The 17,302-nt window shown below is 42.1% G+C and overlaps 1 protein-coding gene across 3 annotated transcripts in view; it reads left to right on the forward strand.

The window, feature by feature from the left end:
• LOC115130252 (TGF-beta receptor type-1-like) overlaps positions 1–17,302 on the forward strand; it is a 53,964-nt gene that overhangs the window by 21,336 nt on the left and 15,326 nt on the right. For all 3 annotated transcript variants that reach the window (XM_029661185.2, XM_029661184.2, XM_065019443.1), the window contains exon 2: positions 2,897–3,145. In XM_029661185.2, coding sequence (XP_029517045.1) covers positions 2,897–3,145 — 249 coding nt within the window. The remainder of the gene's footprint in view (positions 1–2,896; positions 3,146–17,302) is intronic.

Raw genomic sequence — 17,302 nt, forward strand, 5'->3', positions numbered from 1 at the left:
GACTAAATAAATTACCTGCTTCAGTGCCAGCTACTCCTCCCTTGTTTCCTGGTTAAATTAGTTGCTTTCTGTGCTATCTAAGGATTAATTCCTTTTGCCTGCCATTTGTGTGTGTGTGTGTGTCTGCTGTTGTGTCATATCTGAGGAATGATGGAAAGGGGAGCAGATTGAATCCGCCGGCTGTTGGACAACTGCTCTGCTCTCCTGGCAACGGCTCTCATCTTTCGCTATCTAGGCCTATCTTCTCTCGCTCTTTCTGTCCTTTTCCCTACCTCCTTTTTTAGTTTTTTTTTTATTGCCGTCTCTCTCTGCTGAAGGAAACCACAGATCTAATCAGACTCATCTTGCCTTACTCATGCCCCCTGTGTGCCAGCCTCGGTGCCCACTGCCCAAGTACCTCCCAACTACAAAGGAATTAAACGCTCAGCAGCCTAAAGAGAAGTTCTCCCCTCATGTTCTCTCTCCTTTGATAACTAACTGATATGAAAAGATGGGATGAGGGAACAGTACAGTGGGTTAACTGAATGGGTGTTTTATATTAGAATTCTGCTTTCACCTGTTGATGGAAACCACTGAGATTATGACAGCTCTCATACTGAACAGCTACTTTTCTTTTCTCACTATTGAACTTAGTTGAATGCATTGACTGTAATTCACTCTGGATGGGACCGTCTGCCACTACCCCTAGATTCACTCTTATACTGGTCTGAGATCAGATGAGACACTGGAAAAGTATTGTCCCATTCACAGACGTGTTTATTTAGTCTAGTCGCTGCGTGGGTGTCTGTCTGATTTAATGTGCCCATGCTAAGCAGGCAGTGAGTCGAACTCTCCACATCCAGAATAGGACCAGACTGTGACAGAGACAACTACGAGCGGCTGGTGGCACTTTAAATGGGGAGGACGGGCTCATAGTAATGGCTGGGACTGAATAAATTAAATGTGTTTGATACTGTTCCATTCACTCCATTTCAGCCATTATGAGCTGTCCTCCCCTCAGCAGCTTCCTGTGGTCCCAACCCTGACTGTGTCTCGCATTCTCTCTTGGTCTGCCACGCCATTCCAGCTGTGCCTGCAGACACTGAAACACGACAGACTTGTTTCAAAATCGTTTAATCTCTTCCCTAGGTTTCTCTTCTCCTCAATGGTCACTGATGGGCGAAATGATCGAAACCTAGATTTCCACCATAGTAGTTTTGCATTCCATGTTGGTGCAGATCAGTGCTGTTTTGACTTTATAACAACTTTTCTCATTCTTGGAAGCTTTTCATGTCTTATGGGCTCTAGAGTTGAGGTGTCTTTGCCATGACAAAGGGCTGTACACATGGCAACCTTCCAAAGACACACAGACAGTCACATCATCCACCTCCTTCCCCTGAGGCCAAGCATTATTATTAAGGTGGAGGTATGGAGACCGTCTAGACTTGAGATATGCTCTGCTGCCATAATAGTTGTCTGGGTTTTGAGTGACTAGTTGTTTAGAGTAAACTGTGAAGGGCAGGCACCAGGGTTATGGGAGGGACAGACTCACTCCTCTAGGTTATTCACACAATAATTTAGGTTGCGCACGCTTTCTCTGTCTCTCTCTTCTACTTTGCACTCTCTTTTTCACTCACTCTCTCAAGTTGTCCTTTTAGAGTTGCCCTTTCTGTCCCCTCTTTCCCCTCTGCCTGAGTAGCCTTTCCTCAAACAGAGGTTAGGGCTTGGCGTCTGCCGGCCTTGATGTTTGACTCCCAGGTGGGGAGTGTGTGAGCCAGGTGCCATAGCGAGTGTGTGTTTATTGGGGAGCTAGGGGCCAAAAGCCACACTGAAGTAGCCTAGTCAGCTATAGATACCCTACCCCCAGACCTGCCAATGGAGCCACCACCACCAACCAGCCTTGTAAGCATAGGAAGGCACCTCGCATAACGACTGTTCAGTAAATAATTTATCCCGCAATGTCTAGTAGTGGTCTGACGGTTTAGACTGGTCATGCATGCTGTCTGTATGTCTGACCTGGTTCAGCATCTATCTGAATTCCTCAAGTGGTTAGAAAGCTTTGAACTGACAGGCATCCGTGCTGAGTTTAAAGAGCAATTTGTCTGTATCGACAGGTATAAATGAGGGCTGCAAAGTGAGAACAGATTTGAATTCCCAAAGTCTCATTTTGAAGTTGGAACTACTACAGGTCTCAGAGTGATAGGCCTAGGCCGCTCCATCCTGCTCCAAGTTATACCCACTCAGCTATAGCAACACAACCATACCATTAGACTAAACCTTTGGCGTAGAGGGAGAAAGAAGTGTAATAATAGAGATGGAAGAGAATAAATAGAGAAAGAAAGAAGTGTAACCATAGTGAGGGAGAGGTAGCCTGAATAGAAAAAGGTTGAGGTTGAAGTAACTTAAACTGACCCAGCTAGGTTCATAGTAAATCTGTAGGTCTAAACCAGCACAAAGCTCTTGGTGTTGTTGTGAGAAGGTGAAAGTCTGGCACAGTCACTCTTGACGACATCTCACGTTTCATCAGCAAGTGTTCTGGCTGCAAACGGGCTGAACAGGAAGGAAGTTGACTACGGGGAAGTGAGACTGTGGGTGGTGAGGTGGCTCACATCACCTCAGTGGGCTAGCGTTGTTTTGACGTGTTGTTGACTTGTTGTTTTTGACTAGTGTAGCAGACTGCATTGAGGTTTTTCTGTGCTGCACTGTAACTACTTATTTGTTGCTTTTATGGTAACTGCTACACACACACAGTGAAATTGCGCTCTTGTATTATAGCATGCACTCTGTTCAGTACCTTTTGTGGGGAAGAAAATAAGTGGTAAACTCTCCTTTGTCCTCATGTTCCCTCCCACTCTCTTTCTTTCTACCTGAATCTCTATGTTCCCGCTCTCTCCTTTCTCCTCCCACCCTCTTATAGCCTTGCAGTGTTACTGCCAGCGATGCCTCAACTCCACGTGCACCACGGACGGCCTGTGCTTCGTGTCCGTCAGGAAGTCTGGCAGCAGCATCACCGCCGAGAGCAGTATGTGTGTCCCAGAGAACGAGCTAATCCCGCGTGACCGCCCCTTCATCTGCGCACCCTCCACCAAGGACGACACTGGCATCTACCCCATGTGCTGCGCCACCGACTGGTGCAACAAGAACCCCGACCTCAGCGTCTTCCCAGGTCTGTCCCTTGTGTGTGTCCCATAAATGCACACAGTAAACTAAGCCCAAGCCTTTGCATTTATAAGGGCTAGACTGTAGGCCTCAGGGTTATTTTTACATGGACTGTTCTACTGTACTGTGGAGTACTATCTAGGGTCCTCAAATTCAAATCTGGACCGCAAAGTAGAGCTGGGCGAAATGGCTAAAAAAAATCCACATTGAGATAAGTTGCCCAAATTGACATGAAAACAATAACTAGAACGTTAGAAACTTAACGTTAAAACCTCTTGATACTACCCATCCTGGGTCCCGGGAGCGTAATCATCAACTGACACTAATTAGCATAACGCAACGGACATAAATATTACTAGAATATATTCCTATTCATGAAATCACAGCACATTCACAGCCATATAAGGAGACGATAGTAAAACAGAGCTTCAGAAATTCAGCTCATTTCCTGTTTGAGGTTACATCTTGGTTTCGCCTGTAGCATCATTTCTGGGGCACTCACAGATAATAACTTTGCAGTTTTGAAAACGTCAGTGTTTTCTTTCCAAAGCTGCCAATTATATGCATAGTCGAGCACCTTTTCGTGACAAAATATTGCGCTTAAAACGGGAACTTTTTTTTATCCAATAATGACATAGCGCCCCCATAGGTTGAAGAGGTTAAATATTAAGACTTATAATAACAGTTAAATATTTGCTAAATACGCTAAAGTAAAAAATAAACGAACTACAAATAACAATAAGAAGCTATATCCAGGGGGTACCTCTACCGAATCAAACTTTTTAAAATGCACCTTTTTTTTAACCAGGTAAGCTAGTTGAAAACAAGTTCTCATTTACAACTGCGACCTGGCCAAGATAAAGCAAAGCAGTGCGACACAAACAACATAGAGTTACACATGGAATAAACACATGGAATAAACAAACGTACAGTCAATAACACAATAGAAAAAAAGTCTATATACAGTGTGTGCAAATGGCGTGAGGAGGTAGGCAATATATAGGCCATAGTAGCGAAGTAATTACAATGTAGCAAATTAACACTGGAGTGATAAATGAGCAGATGATGTGCCAGTAGAGACACTGGTGTGTAAAAGAACAGAAAAGTAAATAAAAACAGTATGGGGATGAGGTAGGTAGATTGGGTTGGCTTTTTACAGATGGACTATGTACAACTGCACCGATCGGTTAGCTGCTCAGATAGCTGATGTTTAAAGTTGGTGAGGGAAATCCAAGTCCCCAGCTTCAGTGATTTATTTATTTATTTATTTTTATTATAATTTTTTTTTTTTTAATTGCCATTCGTTCCAGTCACTGGCAGCAGAGAACTGGAAAGAAAGGCAGCCAAAGGAGGTGTTGGCTTTGGGGATGACCAGTGAGATATACTTGCCGGAGCGCGTGCTATGGGTGGGTGTTATCGTGACCAGTGAGCTGAGATATGGTGGAGCTTTACCTAGCATAGACTTATAGATGACCTGGAGCCAGTGGGTCTGGCGACGATTATGTAGCGACGGCCAGCCAACTAGAGCATACAGGTCGCAGTGGTGGTGGGTGGTATAAGGGGCTTTGGTAACAAAACGGATGGCACTGTGATAAAGTGCATCCAGTTTGCTGAGTAGAGTATTGGAAGCTATTTTTATGTAGAGGACATTATTGAAGTCGAGGATCGGTAGGACAGTCAGTTTTACACGGGTAAGTTTGGCGACGTGAGTGAAGGAGGCTTTGTTGCGAAATAGAAAGACTATTTTAGATTTTGATTTTGGATTGGAGATGTTTAACATTTTTAATAATAGTGTCTGGTTTAATAATAGTCTGGAAGGAGAGTTTACGGTCTAGCCAGACACCTAGGTATTTGTAGTTGTTCACATATTCTAGGTCAGAACTGTCCAGGATAGTGATGCTAGCTGGGTGGGCGGGTGCGGGCAGCGAACGGTTGAAAAGAATGCATTTGGTTTTACTAGCGTTTAACTACTTACGGCTGAAATCCCGTTAACGGGATCGATTTGACAACTGCCAGTGAAAGTGCAGGGCGCCAAATTCAAACAACAGAAATCTCATAATTAAAATTCTTCAAACATTCAAGCATTATACACCATTTAAAAAAATAAACTTGTTGTTAATCCCACCACAGTGTCCGATTTCAAAAAGGCTTTACAGTGAAAGCACACCATATGATTGTTAGGTCAGCACCTAGTCACAGAAAGACACAGCCATTTTTCCGGCCAAAGAGAGGAATCACAAAAAACAGAAATAGAGAGAAAATTAATCACTAACCTTTGATCTTCATCAGATGACACTCATAGGACTTCATGTTGCACAATACATGTATATTTTGTTCGATAAAGTTCATATTTATACCCAAAAATCGCAGTTTACATTGGCGCGTTGTGTTCAGTAATGTTTTGCTTCCAAAACATCCGGTGATTTTTGCAGAGAGCCACATCAATTTACAGGAATACTCATCATAAATGTTGATGAAAATACAAGTGTTATACATGGAATTAAAGATATACTTCTCCTTAATGCAACCGCTGTGTCAGATTTCAAAAAAGCTTTACGGAAAAAGCACACCATGCAATAATCTGAGTACAGCGCTCAGAGACCAAAACAAGCCATACAGATACCCGCCATATTGTGTAGTCAACAGAAGTCAGAAATGGCATTATAAATATTCACTTACCTTTGATCTTCATCAGAATGCACTCCCAGGAATCCCAGTTCCACAAATGTTTTTGTTCGATTAAGTCCATAATTTATGTCCAAATACTTCCTTTTTGTTCGCGTTTCGTTCACAAATCCCATTTCACAAGGGGCAGGGACTTAGTTCAGACGACAGTTCCATTACAGTTCGTAGAAACATGTCAAACGATGTTTTTATCATAAATCTTCAATAATATTCCAACCGGACAATTCCTTTGTCTTTAGAAAGGAAAAGGAACGCAGCTAACTCTCACGGGCGTGCGCGAGACTGCGCTCATTGCCTTCTGCCAGATACCTGATTTGAAATTGCCTTCTGCCAGATACCTGAATTGAAACAGCTCTTATTCTCTCCCTCTTCACTGTAGAAGCCTGAAACAAGGTTCATAAGACTGTTGACATCTAGTGGAAGCCTTAAGAAGTGCAATCGGACCAAATTTTCCACTGTATATTGGATAGGCAAAGACTTGAAAACCTACAAACTTCAGATTTCCCACTTCCTGGTTGGATTTCTTTCTCAGAAAACTGCCTGCCATATGAGTTCTGTTATACTCAGACATCATTCAAACAGTTTCAGAAACTTCAGAGTGTTTTCTATCCAAATCTACTAATAATATGCATATCTTAGCTTCTGCGCCTGAGTAGCAGGTAGTTTACTCTGGGCACCTTATTCATCCAAGCTACTCAATACTGCCCCCCAGCCATATGAAGTTAAGAGCAGTTGTAGACCACGGAAGGAGTGTTGTATAGCATCGACGCTCGTTTGGAGGTTAGTTAAAACCTCTTGGGGATAGTGAGATGCTAGCGTCTCAAGTGGCCAATAGCCTCGGGAAATGCATAGCGCCAAATTCAAATAAAACGCGATAAAACTCACTTTCATTAAATCACACATGCAGGGTACTCAATTAAAGTTACACTCGTTGTGAATCCAGCCAACATGTCAGAATTTTTAAAATGCTTTTCGGTGAAAGCATGAGAAGCTATTATCTGATAGCATGCACCCCCCCTGAACCACCTGAACGAGTTGTAAACAAAAGAATTAGCGTAGCCGGCACTACACACAACGCTGAAATAAAATCTAAAACATGCATTACCTTTAACGAGCTTCTTTGTTGGCACTCCAATATGTCCCATAAACATCACAATTGGTCCTTTTTTCCCCGATTTAATTCCATCCATGTATACCCAAAATGTCCATTTATAAAGCAGGTTTGATCCGGAAAAAAACAGCTTTCCAAAACACAACGTCACTACAAAACATTTCAAAAGTTGTCTATAAACTTTTCCAAAATATTTCAAACTACTTTTGTAATACAACTTTAGGTATTTTTAAACGTTAATAATCGATCAAATTGTAGACGCGGCAATCTGTATTCGATAGAGAAAGTAAACAAAACATGCACCATTTTCCCTCTTGCGTAACTATCAACAGTGTAACGTTGTTCCAGGATGTGCCTCTTCTTCGTTTCACCAATGATTAACTTCAACCTAATTCCAAAGACTGGTGACTTCCTGTGGAAGTCGTAGGAACTGTAAAATGGGCGCTATCAAATTTCCCTTGGCAAAGACAACTGAGGGAACTGTCAGAGGAAAATAAATATATTCTGAACAGTTTTTCCTTGGGGTTTTGCCTGCTACGTAAGTTCTGTTATAGTCACAGACATGATTGAACCAGTTTTAGAAACTTCAGAGTGTTTTCTATCCACACCTACTAATCATATGCATATAATATATTCCTGGCATGAGTAGCAGGAAGTTGAAATTGTGCACGCTATTTATCCAAAAGTGGAAATGCTGCCCCCTATCTCTAAGAAGTTAATAGAAAATAGTTCAAGTAAAAGTGAAGGTCACCCAGTAGAATACTACTTGAGTAATTCTAAAAGTATTTGGTTTTAAATATACTTAAATATCAGAAGTAAATTTTACTTAAGTATCAAAAGTAAAAGTATAAATAATTTCAAATTCCTTATATTAAGCAAACCAGATGGCACCATTTTTTTTTTATTTTTTTACAGTTAGCCAGGGGCACACCAACACTCAGACATAATGTACAAACAAAGCATTTGTGTTTTAGTGCGTCCTCCATGTCAGAGGCAGTAGTTGACCAGGGATTTTCTCTTGACAAGTGTGTGAGTTGGACCGTTTTCCTGTCCTAAGCATTCAAAATGTAATGAGTACTTTTAGGTGTCAGGAAAAATGTATGGAGTTAAAAGTGCAGCATTTTCTGTAGTAATGTAGTGAAGTAAAAGTTGTAAAAAAAAAAAAAAGTAGTAAAATACAGACCCCCCAAAAAACAATTGAACTCTTACTTGAAAGCATTTTTACTTTACACCACGGCCCAGTTGAGAATTTCCACACTGCCACGTAGGGCTGCGTGATATGGACAAATAATATAGGACTTATTTTTAACCAAATATTGCCATTTTGATTTGACTTGCAGATTAGAGCAAAACTGTTGGAATCATGGATATAGAATGACCTAATTCTATAGTTAGAATATAATAGTGGGTACTTTGAATACAGTGTTTGAGATGACGACAAATTAAAATGCCAGGGAGGAGTTATTGTGACAGGGTACGAACTAAAAGCGTTGATAAGTGTTTCCTAGGGGACCCTATGACATTCAATGTAGCCACATATTTTTCTCTTAGCTACTTCATGTATTACTGTTGGACAAACAACATGTTGATTTAGGTCTACACCATCACTGGTAATATCAGGCTGTATTAGCCTGCTACATTTGCTCTTACTCAGTACATTTATTAGCTAGCTAGCTATTAGCATTAGAGGCTAATGGGGGACGGCAGGTAGCCTAGTGGTTAGAGCATTGGGACAGTAACCGAAAGGTTGCGAAGATCGAATCCCCGAGCTGACAAGGTAAAAATGTCGTTCTGCCCCTGAACAAGGCAGTTAACCCACTTTTCCTAGGCCGTCATTGTAAATAAGAATTTGTTCTTATCCTCTCTGGGGTAGGTGGGACGCTTACGTCCCACATGGCCAATAGCCAGGGAAAATGCAGAACACCAAATTCAAATACATTTCTATAAAATCAAACTTTCATTAAATTACACATGCAAGAGAGCAAATTAAAGCTACACTCGTTGTGAATCCAGCCAACATGTCAGATTTCAAAAATACTTTTCGGCGAAAACATAAGATGCTATTATCTGATGATGCCACAACAGTAAACACTGAGAGAGTAGCATATTTCAACTCTGCAGGCGCGACACAAAATGCAGAAATAAAATATAAATCACGCATTACCTTTGACAAGCTTCTTTTGTTGGCACTCCTATATGTCCCATAAACATCACAAATGGTCCTTTTGTTCGATTAATTCCGTCGAGATATATACATACATACATTTATTTATTTGGCGCATTTGATCCAGAAAAACACCGCTTCCAACTTACGCAACGTCGCTACGAAATATCTCAAAAGTTACCTGTAAACTTTGCCAAAACATTTCAAACTACTTTTGTAATCCAACTTTAGGTATTTATAGACGTATATAATCGATCAAATTGAAGACTGGATGATCTGTGTTCAATACAGGAGCAATACAGGAGCAAAACAAACTGACGCTACTTTTTCTGGTTACACGCCTCTATCAAAAGGTACACATGAAGTGACGTTCGTTCTGCGCTATGGTACTTCATTACACAAACCAATTTCTACAATCTGGTGACATCCAGTGGTAGCAGTAGGAACTGCAGGAAAGTTGATTAGAATTCTGGAATCCCCATGAAAACATAGTGACTTAGAAATTAAAAATAAAGAATCTGAATGGTTTGTCCTCAGGGTTTCACCTGCTAAATAAGTTCTGTTATACTCAGACATGATTCAAATCGTTTTAGAAACTTCAGAGTGTTTTCTATCCAATACTACTAATAATAATATGCATATGTTAGGATCTGGGACAGAGTAGGAGGCAGTTCAGTTTGGGCACGCTATTTATCCAAAAGTGAAAATGCTGCCCCCTCCCCAAACAGGTTAACTGACTTGCCGAGTTAAAATAAAAGGTTAAATAAAATGTTAAGAAGCAAAGTGAAAACAGCATTGTCATCAACATTATTCCATGTGCTGCATTGATCATGCAGACTGAACCAAGTGTCTCGTGGTTGAGTAACGTCAAATGCGCTCCTTAAGTGAATGGGGTGTGGCTAGGTCTGTGTGGCAAGTGGCACGGAGAGAAAGAGCGGAGAGAGATGACTCAAGTAGTGAAGTAAACTATAAAAATTGACATTACACATGGTGTATCACATTTAACAAACCAAACATTGACATACCGGTATAGAAGGTAAATTTAAATACCCAAACCGGTCCCTGCATCAAAACCGGTATATCATTAAAATACGGTATACTGCCCAGCCCTATCTCACATAAGTGTTCCTTTTATCCAAGTGGGAAAGGGCAGTGTGGAGTGCAATTGAGGTTGCTTCATCTGTTGGGATGGTATGCAAATAGGAGTGGGTCTAGGGTTTCCGGGATAATGGTGTTGATGTGAGCCATGACCAGCCTTTCAAAGCACTTAATGGCTACATAAGTGAGTGCTATGGGGTGGTAGTCATTTAGACAGGATACCTTGGCATTCTTGGCCACTATGGTGGTCTGCTTGAAACATGTAGGTATTACAGACTCAGTCAGGGAGAGGTTGAAAATGTTAGTGATTACATTTAAACTTCTCTTCTGGTTGCACATTTATATGCTGGGAGAGCCGCTTCTGGATGACCCTTTTCTTGCATGCTTATGGCCTTAAATAGCCTGTTGAGTGTGGTCTTACTGCCAGCATCGGATGGTGGTGGTAAATAAGAGTACGAATAATATAGATAGTGGTGTCTACAGCTTATAATGAGGTTACTTGTACACCGGCAAAACCTTGATTAATTTAATATTAGAGATCGCGCACCAGCTGTTACTGACAAATAGACACAGATCACTTCTCCTCGGCTTACCGGGGGTACCTGTTCTTTTGTGCCGATGCATGGAAAACTGTATATTATCCATGGCGTCGTTCAGCCACGACTCGGTGAAACATAAGATCTTACGGTTTTTAATGTCCCGTTGGTAGGATAGTCTAGAATGGAGCTCTTACGGTTTATTCTCTAGTGATTGCACGTTAGCCAATAGGATGGATGGTAGAGGCGGATTACCCACTTGCTGACAAAGTCTCACAAGGCATCCGAATCTGCGGCCTCTGTGTCACCCTCTGTATCGCCCTCTGCTCTTCAAGTGAATTATGGGAATTTGAGCCTGGTCCTGAAGCAGCAGTAAATCCTTTGTTTTAGGAAAAAGTTCTTTGTCCGGTTCGAGATGAATAATCGCTGTTCTGATATCCAGGAGCTTGTTTTGGTCATAAGAGACGGTAGCAGAAACATTATGTACAAAATAAGTTACAAAAATGTGGGGGGAAATTACTCAAAATAGAGCAATTGGTTAGGAGCCTGTAAAACGGCAGCCATCCCCTCTGGCGCAATTATTTACAGTTTGCGTCCCTGGTTTAAATATTCCAGTCCACAAGGTGGCTATAGCTTATTTGGATTGTCCCTGTTGTCGCAAATGTAAGCTTACTAGTAAGCTGCGCTAATTTTGTTGCTAGATTTTCTTTGGTCTCTGGGTAGAAAACTCTAGCTAGCTCAGCCAGCCTTTGGCTAGGCCTTCAGAAGCTGGACAGAAGGCCTCTTCCATTCAACTGTATTTTTAGAGCGACAGGTTCATTCCACTATAACATTTTGACTTGCAATGGGTGTGACTTTTTTTTATTTAAGTGACTAGACACCTCACTACTGAGAGCGCAAGAGCTAATGAATTCATATTACAGAACAGGAGGCTGATAAGCAGCTAATACAGATGGCGGCAATACACCTAATAGGTTGTTGTCTTCCATAAAACCTTGAAGAGAGCGCAAGAGAAAATAATCAGTAAGCGGTAGTTTTCCAACACTAATGCAAGTAACGGTAGCTAGCTTCTTTTGTAGTAGTGTGACAACGGCGACTGCGGCTGCAGCAGCTGCTTTCAACTTCAACGTGGATGTTGTTGCTAATTTGTTAGCATCAGCCTTTTCAAAATCAAATCAAATTTATTTATATAGCCCTTCTTTCATCTGCTGATATCTCAAAGTGCTGTACAGAAACCCAGCCTAAAACCCCAAACGGCAAGCAGTGCAGGTGTTGAAGCACGTTGGCTAGGAAAAACTCCCTAGAAAGGCCAAAACCTAGGAAGAAACCTAGAGGAACCAGGCTATGACGGGTGGTCAGTCCTCTTCTGGCTGTGCCGGGTGGAGATTATAACAGAACATGGCCAAGATGTTCATAAATGACCAGCATGGTCAAATAATAGGTCTGGGACAGGTAGCATGTCCTGGGAACAGGTCAGGATTCCATAGCCGCAGGCAGAACAGTTGAAACTGGAGCAGCAACACGGCCAGTTGGACTGGGGACAGCAAGGAGTCATCATGCCAGGTATGAGGCATGGTCCTAGGGCTCAGGTCCTCAGAGCGAGAGAAAAAAAGAGTTAGAGAGAGCATACTTAAATTAGTTTACAAATTATATTTTCTGGTGACTTGCACTGTTTTTTTGTTGCAGAGTGCTTTCGGAGTGCTTTCGGAGTGCTTTCGGAGTGCGGAGTGCTTTCGGAGTGCTTGCTGTTAGCTATCTCTTTAAAAAGAATGACTTTGAAAATGTTTTGCATTTAAACTTTAGATCACCAGGTAGTGTGAGGAACGTGATAAAATACACTGCTCAAAAAAATAAAGTGAACACTTAAACAACATAATGTAACTCCAAGTCAACTGTCCACTTAGGAAGCAACACTGATTGACAATAAATTTCACATGCTGTTGTGCAAATGGAATAGACAACAGGTGGAAATTATAGGCAATTAGCAAGACACCCCCAATAAATGAGTGGTTCTGCAGGTGGTGACCAAAGACCACTTCTCAGTTCCTATGCTTCCTGGCTGATGTTTTGGTCACTTTTGAATGCTGGCGGTGCTTTCACTCTAGTGGTAGCATGAGACGTGTGGGTTGTAGACTCCAAGTGGCTCAGGTAGTGCAGCTCATCCAGGATGGCACATCAATGCGAGCTGTGGCAAGAAGGTTTACTGTGTCTGTCAGCGTAGTGTCCAGAGCATGGAGGCGCTACCAGGAGACAGGCCAGTACATCAGGAGACGTGGAGGAGGCCGTAGGAGGGCAACAACCCAGCAGCAGGACCGCTACCTCCGCCTTTGTGCAAGGAGAAGCAGGAGGAGCACTGCCAGAGCCCTGCAAAATGACCTCCAGCAGGCCACAAATGTGCCTGCTTAAACGGTCAGAAACAGACTCCATGAGGGTGGTATGAGAGCCCGACGTCCACAAGTGGGGGTTGTGCTTACAGCCCAACACCGTGCAGGACGTTTGGCACTTGCCAGAGAACACCAAGATTGGCAAATTCGCCACTGGCGCCCTGTGCTCTTCACAGATGAAAGCAGGTTCACACTGAGCATGTGACAGAGTCTGGAGGCGCTGTGGAGAACGTTCTGCTGCCTGCAACATCCTCCAGCATGACTGGTTTGGGGTGGCATTTCTTTGGGGGGCCGCACAGCCCTCCATGTGCTCGCCAGAGGTAGCCTGACTGCCATTAGGTACCGAGATGAGATCCTCAGACCCCTTGTGAGACCATATGCTGGTGCGGTTGGCCCTAGGTTCCTCCTAATGCAAGACAATGCTAGACCTCATGTGGCTGGAGTGTGTCAGCAGTTCCTGCAAGAGGAAGGCATTGACGCTATGGACTGGCCTGCCCGTTCCCCAGACCTGAATCCAATTGAGCACATCTGGGACATCATGTCTCGCTCCATCCGCCACGTTGCACCACAGACCGTCCAGGAGTTGGCGGATGCTTTAGTCCAGGTCTGGGAGGAGATCCCTCAGGAGAACATCCGCGACCTCATCAGGAGCATGCCCAGGTGTTGTACGGAGGTCATACAGGCACGTGGAGGCCACACACACTACTGAGCCTCATTTTGACTTGTTTTAAGGACATTACATCAAAGTTGGATCAGCATGGTTTTCCACTTTAATTTTGAGTGTGACCCCAAATCCAGACCTCCATGGGTTGATGAATTTGATTTCCATTGATAATTTTTGTGTGATTTTGTTGTCAGCACATTCAACTATGTAAAGAAAAAAGTATTTAATATGAATATTTCATTCATTTAGATCTAGGATGTGTTATTTTAGTGTTCCCTTTATTTTTTTGAGCAGTGTATATTTGCAATGGTTGATTACACAAACTACTGTGACAACACCTTACGGACAGGTTTGGTTTGCAGACCTTGTGAACAGCAACCATAATACTTGTGGACGTTCTCCCTTCACTAAAGGATAGTTTAACAAATGGATCTTTGTTACTGGTTTGTAATAAGGAAAATGATGCACACGCTTCAATATGGCTGAAGTCTGTGTGTTGTGATTTTGGATGGTGAGATGGCTAGCAACAATGACTAAAAGCTGCCATGTGGGGAATCGTAGGTGGCTCGTTTCAGCTAACTTTATCTTGTTCTTGATAACATGTCTCGTTTTAACTGTTGCATATATGCTAATATGGTAAAAGTTCAGTAGCTAGCTAATCATCGACTGTAACAATGTATTTGAAAGACAAGTGCACATTTTGTTTTCAGTAAACATTGGAGACTACATTTTATTTACATGTTGTCAGCAATCTAAGCCAACTCTGTCTGTTTTCCCCCATACTTCCGGACATGTTGGTTTTGATGCTAAACAACCAACCTGACTATGGGATAATGGAGAGTGAATGTAATTATTTCTTCATCTTGCTAGATGGCGTGGCAAAGCATTTAGTGTTGTGTGCATTGTGCCTCATTTGTTTCATATTATATGTGTATAACTTCCTGGCTCAGTTAGCTAGCTTGCACATTATTAACCTCTTGGAACTACCCATCCCAGATCCTGGAGAATTGTCATCAACTACACTAATTAGCATAGCGCAACGGTCAAAAAATATTACTAGAAAATATTCATATTCATGAAATCACAAGTGAAATATAGTGAAACGCAGCTTAGCCTTTTGTTAATCACCCTGTGGTCTCAGATTTTGAAATGATGCTTTAAGCAAAAGCAAGACAAGCGTTTGTAAGTTTATCGATAGCCTAGCATAGCATTATGTCCAGCTAGCAGCAGGAAGCTTGGTCACGAAAATCAGAAAAGCAATCACATTAATCGTTTACCTTTGAGCTTCGGATGTTTTCACTCACGAAACTCCCAGTTAGACAGCAAATGTTCCTTTTGTTCCATAAAGATTATTTTTATACCCAAAATACCTCTGTTTGTTTGTCACGTTATGTTCGGAAATGGTGATCACGACAACGTTGAAAAAAAATCCAAATTATATCCATAATATCGACAGAAACATGGCAAATGTTTTTTATAATCAATCCTCTAGGTGTTTTTCAAATATCTATTCGATAATATATCAACCGGGACAATTGGCTTTTCAGTAGGAGCGAGAGGAAAAATGACAGTCTTTTACGCAAGAATCACTCAGAGCCCTCAGCTGGCCACTTACGCAATGTAGTCGTTTACGCTCATTCTTCAACATAAAGGCGTGAAACTATGTCAAAATGCTGTAGACACCTTAGGGAATACGTAGAAAAAGGAATCTGGTTAATATCCCTTTCAATGGCCAATAGGGGTACATAGGAACACAACGGTTTCAAAATAAGAGGCCCTTCCTGATTGGATTTTCCTCAGGGTTTCGCCTGCAATATTAGTTCTGTTACTCACAGACAATATTTTGACAGTTTTGGAAACTTTAGAGTGTTTTCTATCCTAAGCTGTCAATTATATGCATATTCTAGCATCTGGTCCTGAGAAATAGGCGGTTTACTTTGGGAATGTTATTTTTCCAAAAATAAAAAGTGCCCCCTAGTTTCAAGAGGTTAAACTGAACCTAACAAAACAATCCTTCTTTAAGCACAAAACTCTTTAGCTAGATGTAAAATATATATGTAAAGACTTCTTTATTGCATCTTTATTGTTTTAGTTAGAAGCACTCTAATGAAAAGGGGGTGGTTTACGTCGGGGGAAGTCCCCCCCCCCCCCTTCTTTTTACTCCCCACATGGAAGTTTGTGCTGTCTGATTGGCTCAAAGTCAAGTTCTTGGCCACTGACAAGCATTGCGAAGTAGAAACGGCAGGGTCGTTGGTACCCGTTCAGTACACAGCAGGGACGTATCTTGCTCTAGCAGGAGAAAGCACAGGAGGCTGTTCCAAGTACCTATCGACAGTTGTCAGATTTCTCTGTCTGTCTGTACCATTGAATGAATCACCCAATCTCTGAGCGTCATCACACACAGACACACAGACACACACACACACAAAGTCTTCAGTCCTAATTATGTTGTTACCTTGCCAATCCTAAATAGCCTTACCCATCAGTTATAAAACACATCATTACGACTGCCCTCTGTGCACAGAAATCATAGAATTAGGACAGAAATAACTGTCTTGAGATTGCCATGTAGGTAGAGGAGAGGATTTGAACAACCCCAAAACCCTGTTTTTAAAGGATTGACCTAGGTTAACCTATACCCGTCTTGCTACACTAAGCATTTCGTTCTGGCATAGCTTTCTGTATAGGAATTAAAACATTTATATGCAACAGATGGTTGCCCACGCAGTGTAGTGGCCCTGTTTTTGGCAAAAGGTAGATTTTTCTCCAAACTTTAACAATTCTGTCGCCGTACAAAGTAAGCCCACCTCTGCCCTTTTAAGTGTTGGCCGAAAGCCTTGGACCAGAGAACGCTCTGCTCCAGGACTTTAATGCACAACTTCAGCGCACCCTACACTTGACCCTTTTCGTTTGATTATTTTCCTAGCTTCCCCTGCGACATTTACAAAATTAACCGCTCATAGTGTGTCATTGCAGGAGCACTTTCTGCCCCTGCCCCCCCTTTTTTTGTTGCTGGTTTTCTAACTATTAGAGGAGATTGAGTGGCCAACACAGTAGGAGCCTTTTCAGATAGTCTTGTGGTCAAAACAACATTTTACTGTGGCCTTCAGGCCAGAACAGCTTCTCTTCCATCACCATTGATACAGCTAGAGCCTTGAGCCCCAGTGATTCATCCTATAGGCATGTGACTATACTGTATGTACTGTATTGACGTATGAAAGCGTATTAACCATTGACTTGAAGACATTGGTGACACGGGCATATGACAAGCCATGCTCTTCCTTCTGTCATCGCTTTCATATATTCAATGCTTTTTGAGGAAAAGGACCAAAGAGTCAAGACTGTAAAGTGGTCAGATGTTTTTGAAAAGGTTGCTGGGGAACACTGGTGTGTGGGTATTCTGTTTTAAATGTACTTATAGGGTTATCCATACATGTCTAATCCAGCACTTGGGTTAAATAATGGGTGTACATCCAGCATTAGGCTCACTTCGTGTCAACCAAAGGCTCATTCGCCTACTCT

The sequence above is a fragment of the Oncorhynchus nerka genome, linkage group LG6 (assembly GCF_034236695.1).
Source record: "Oncorhynchus nerka isolate Pitt River linkage group LG6, Oner_Uvic_2.0, whole genome shotgun sequence".
Classification (NCBI taxonomy): Eukaryota; Metazoa; Chordata; class Actinopteri; order Salmoniformes; family Salmonidae; genus Oncorhynchus; species Oncorhynchus nerka.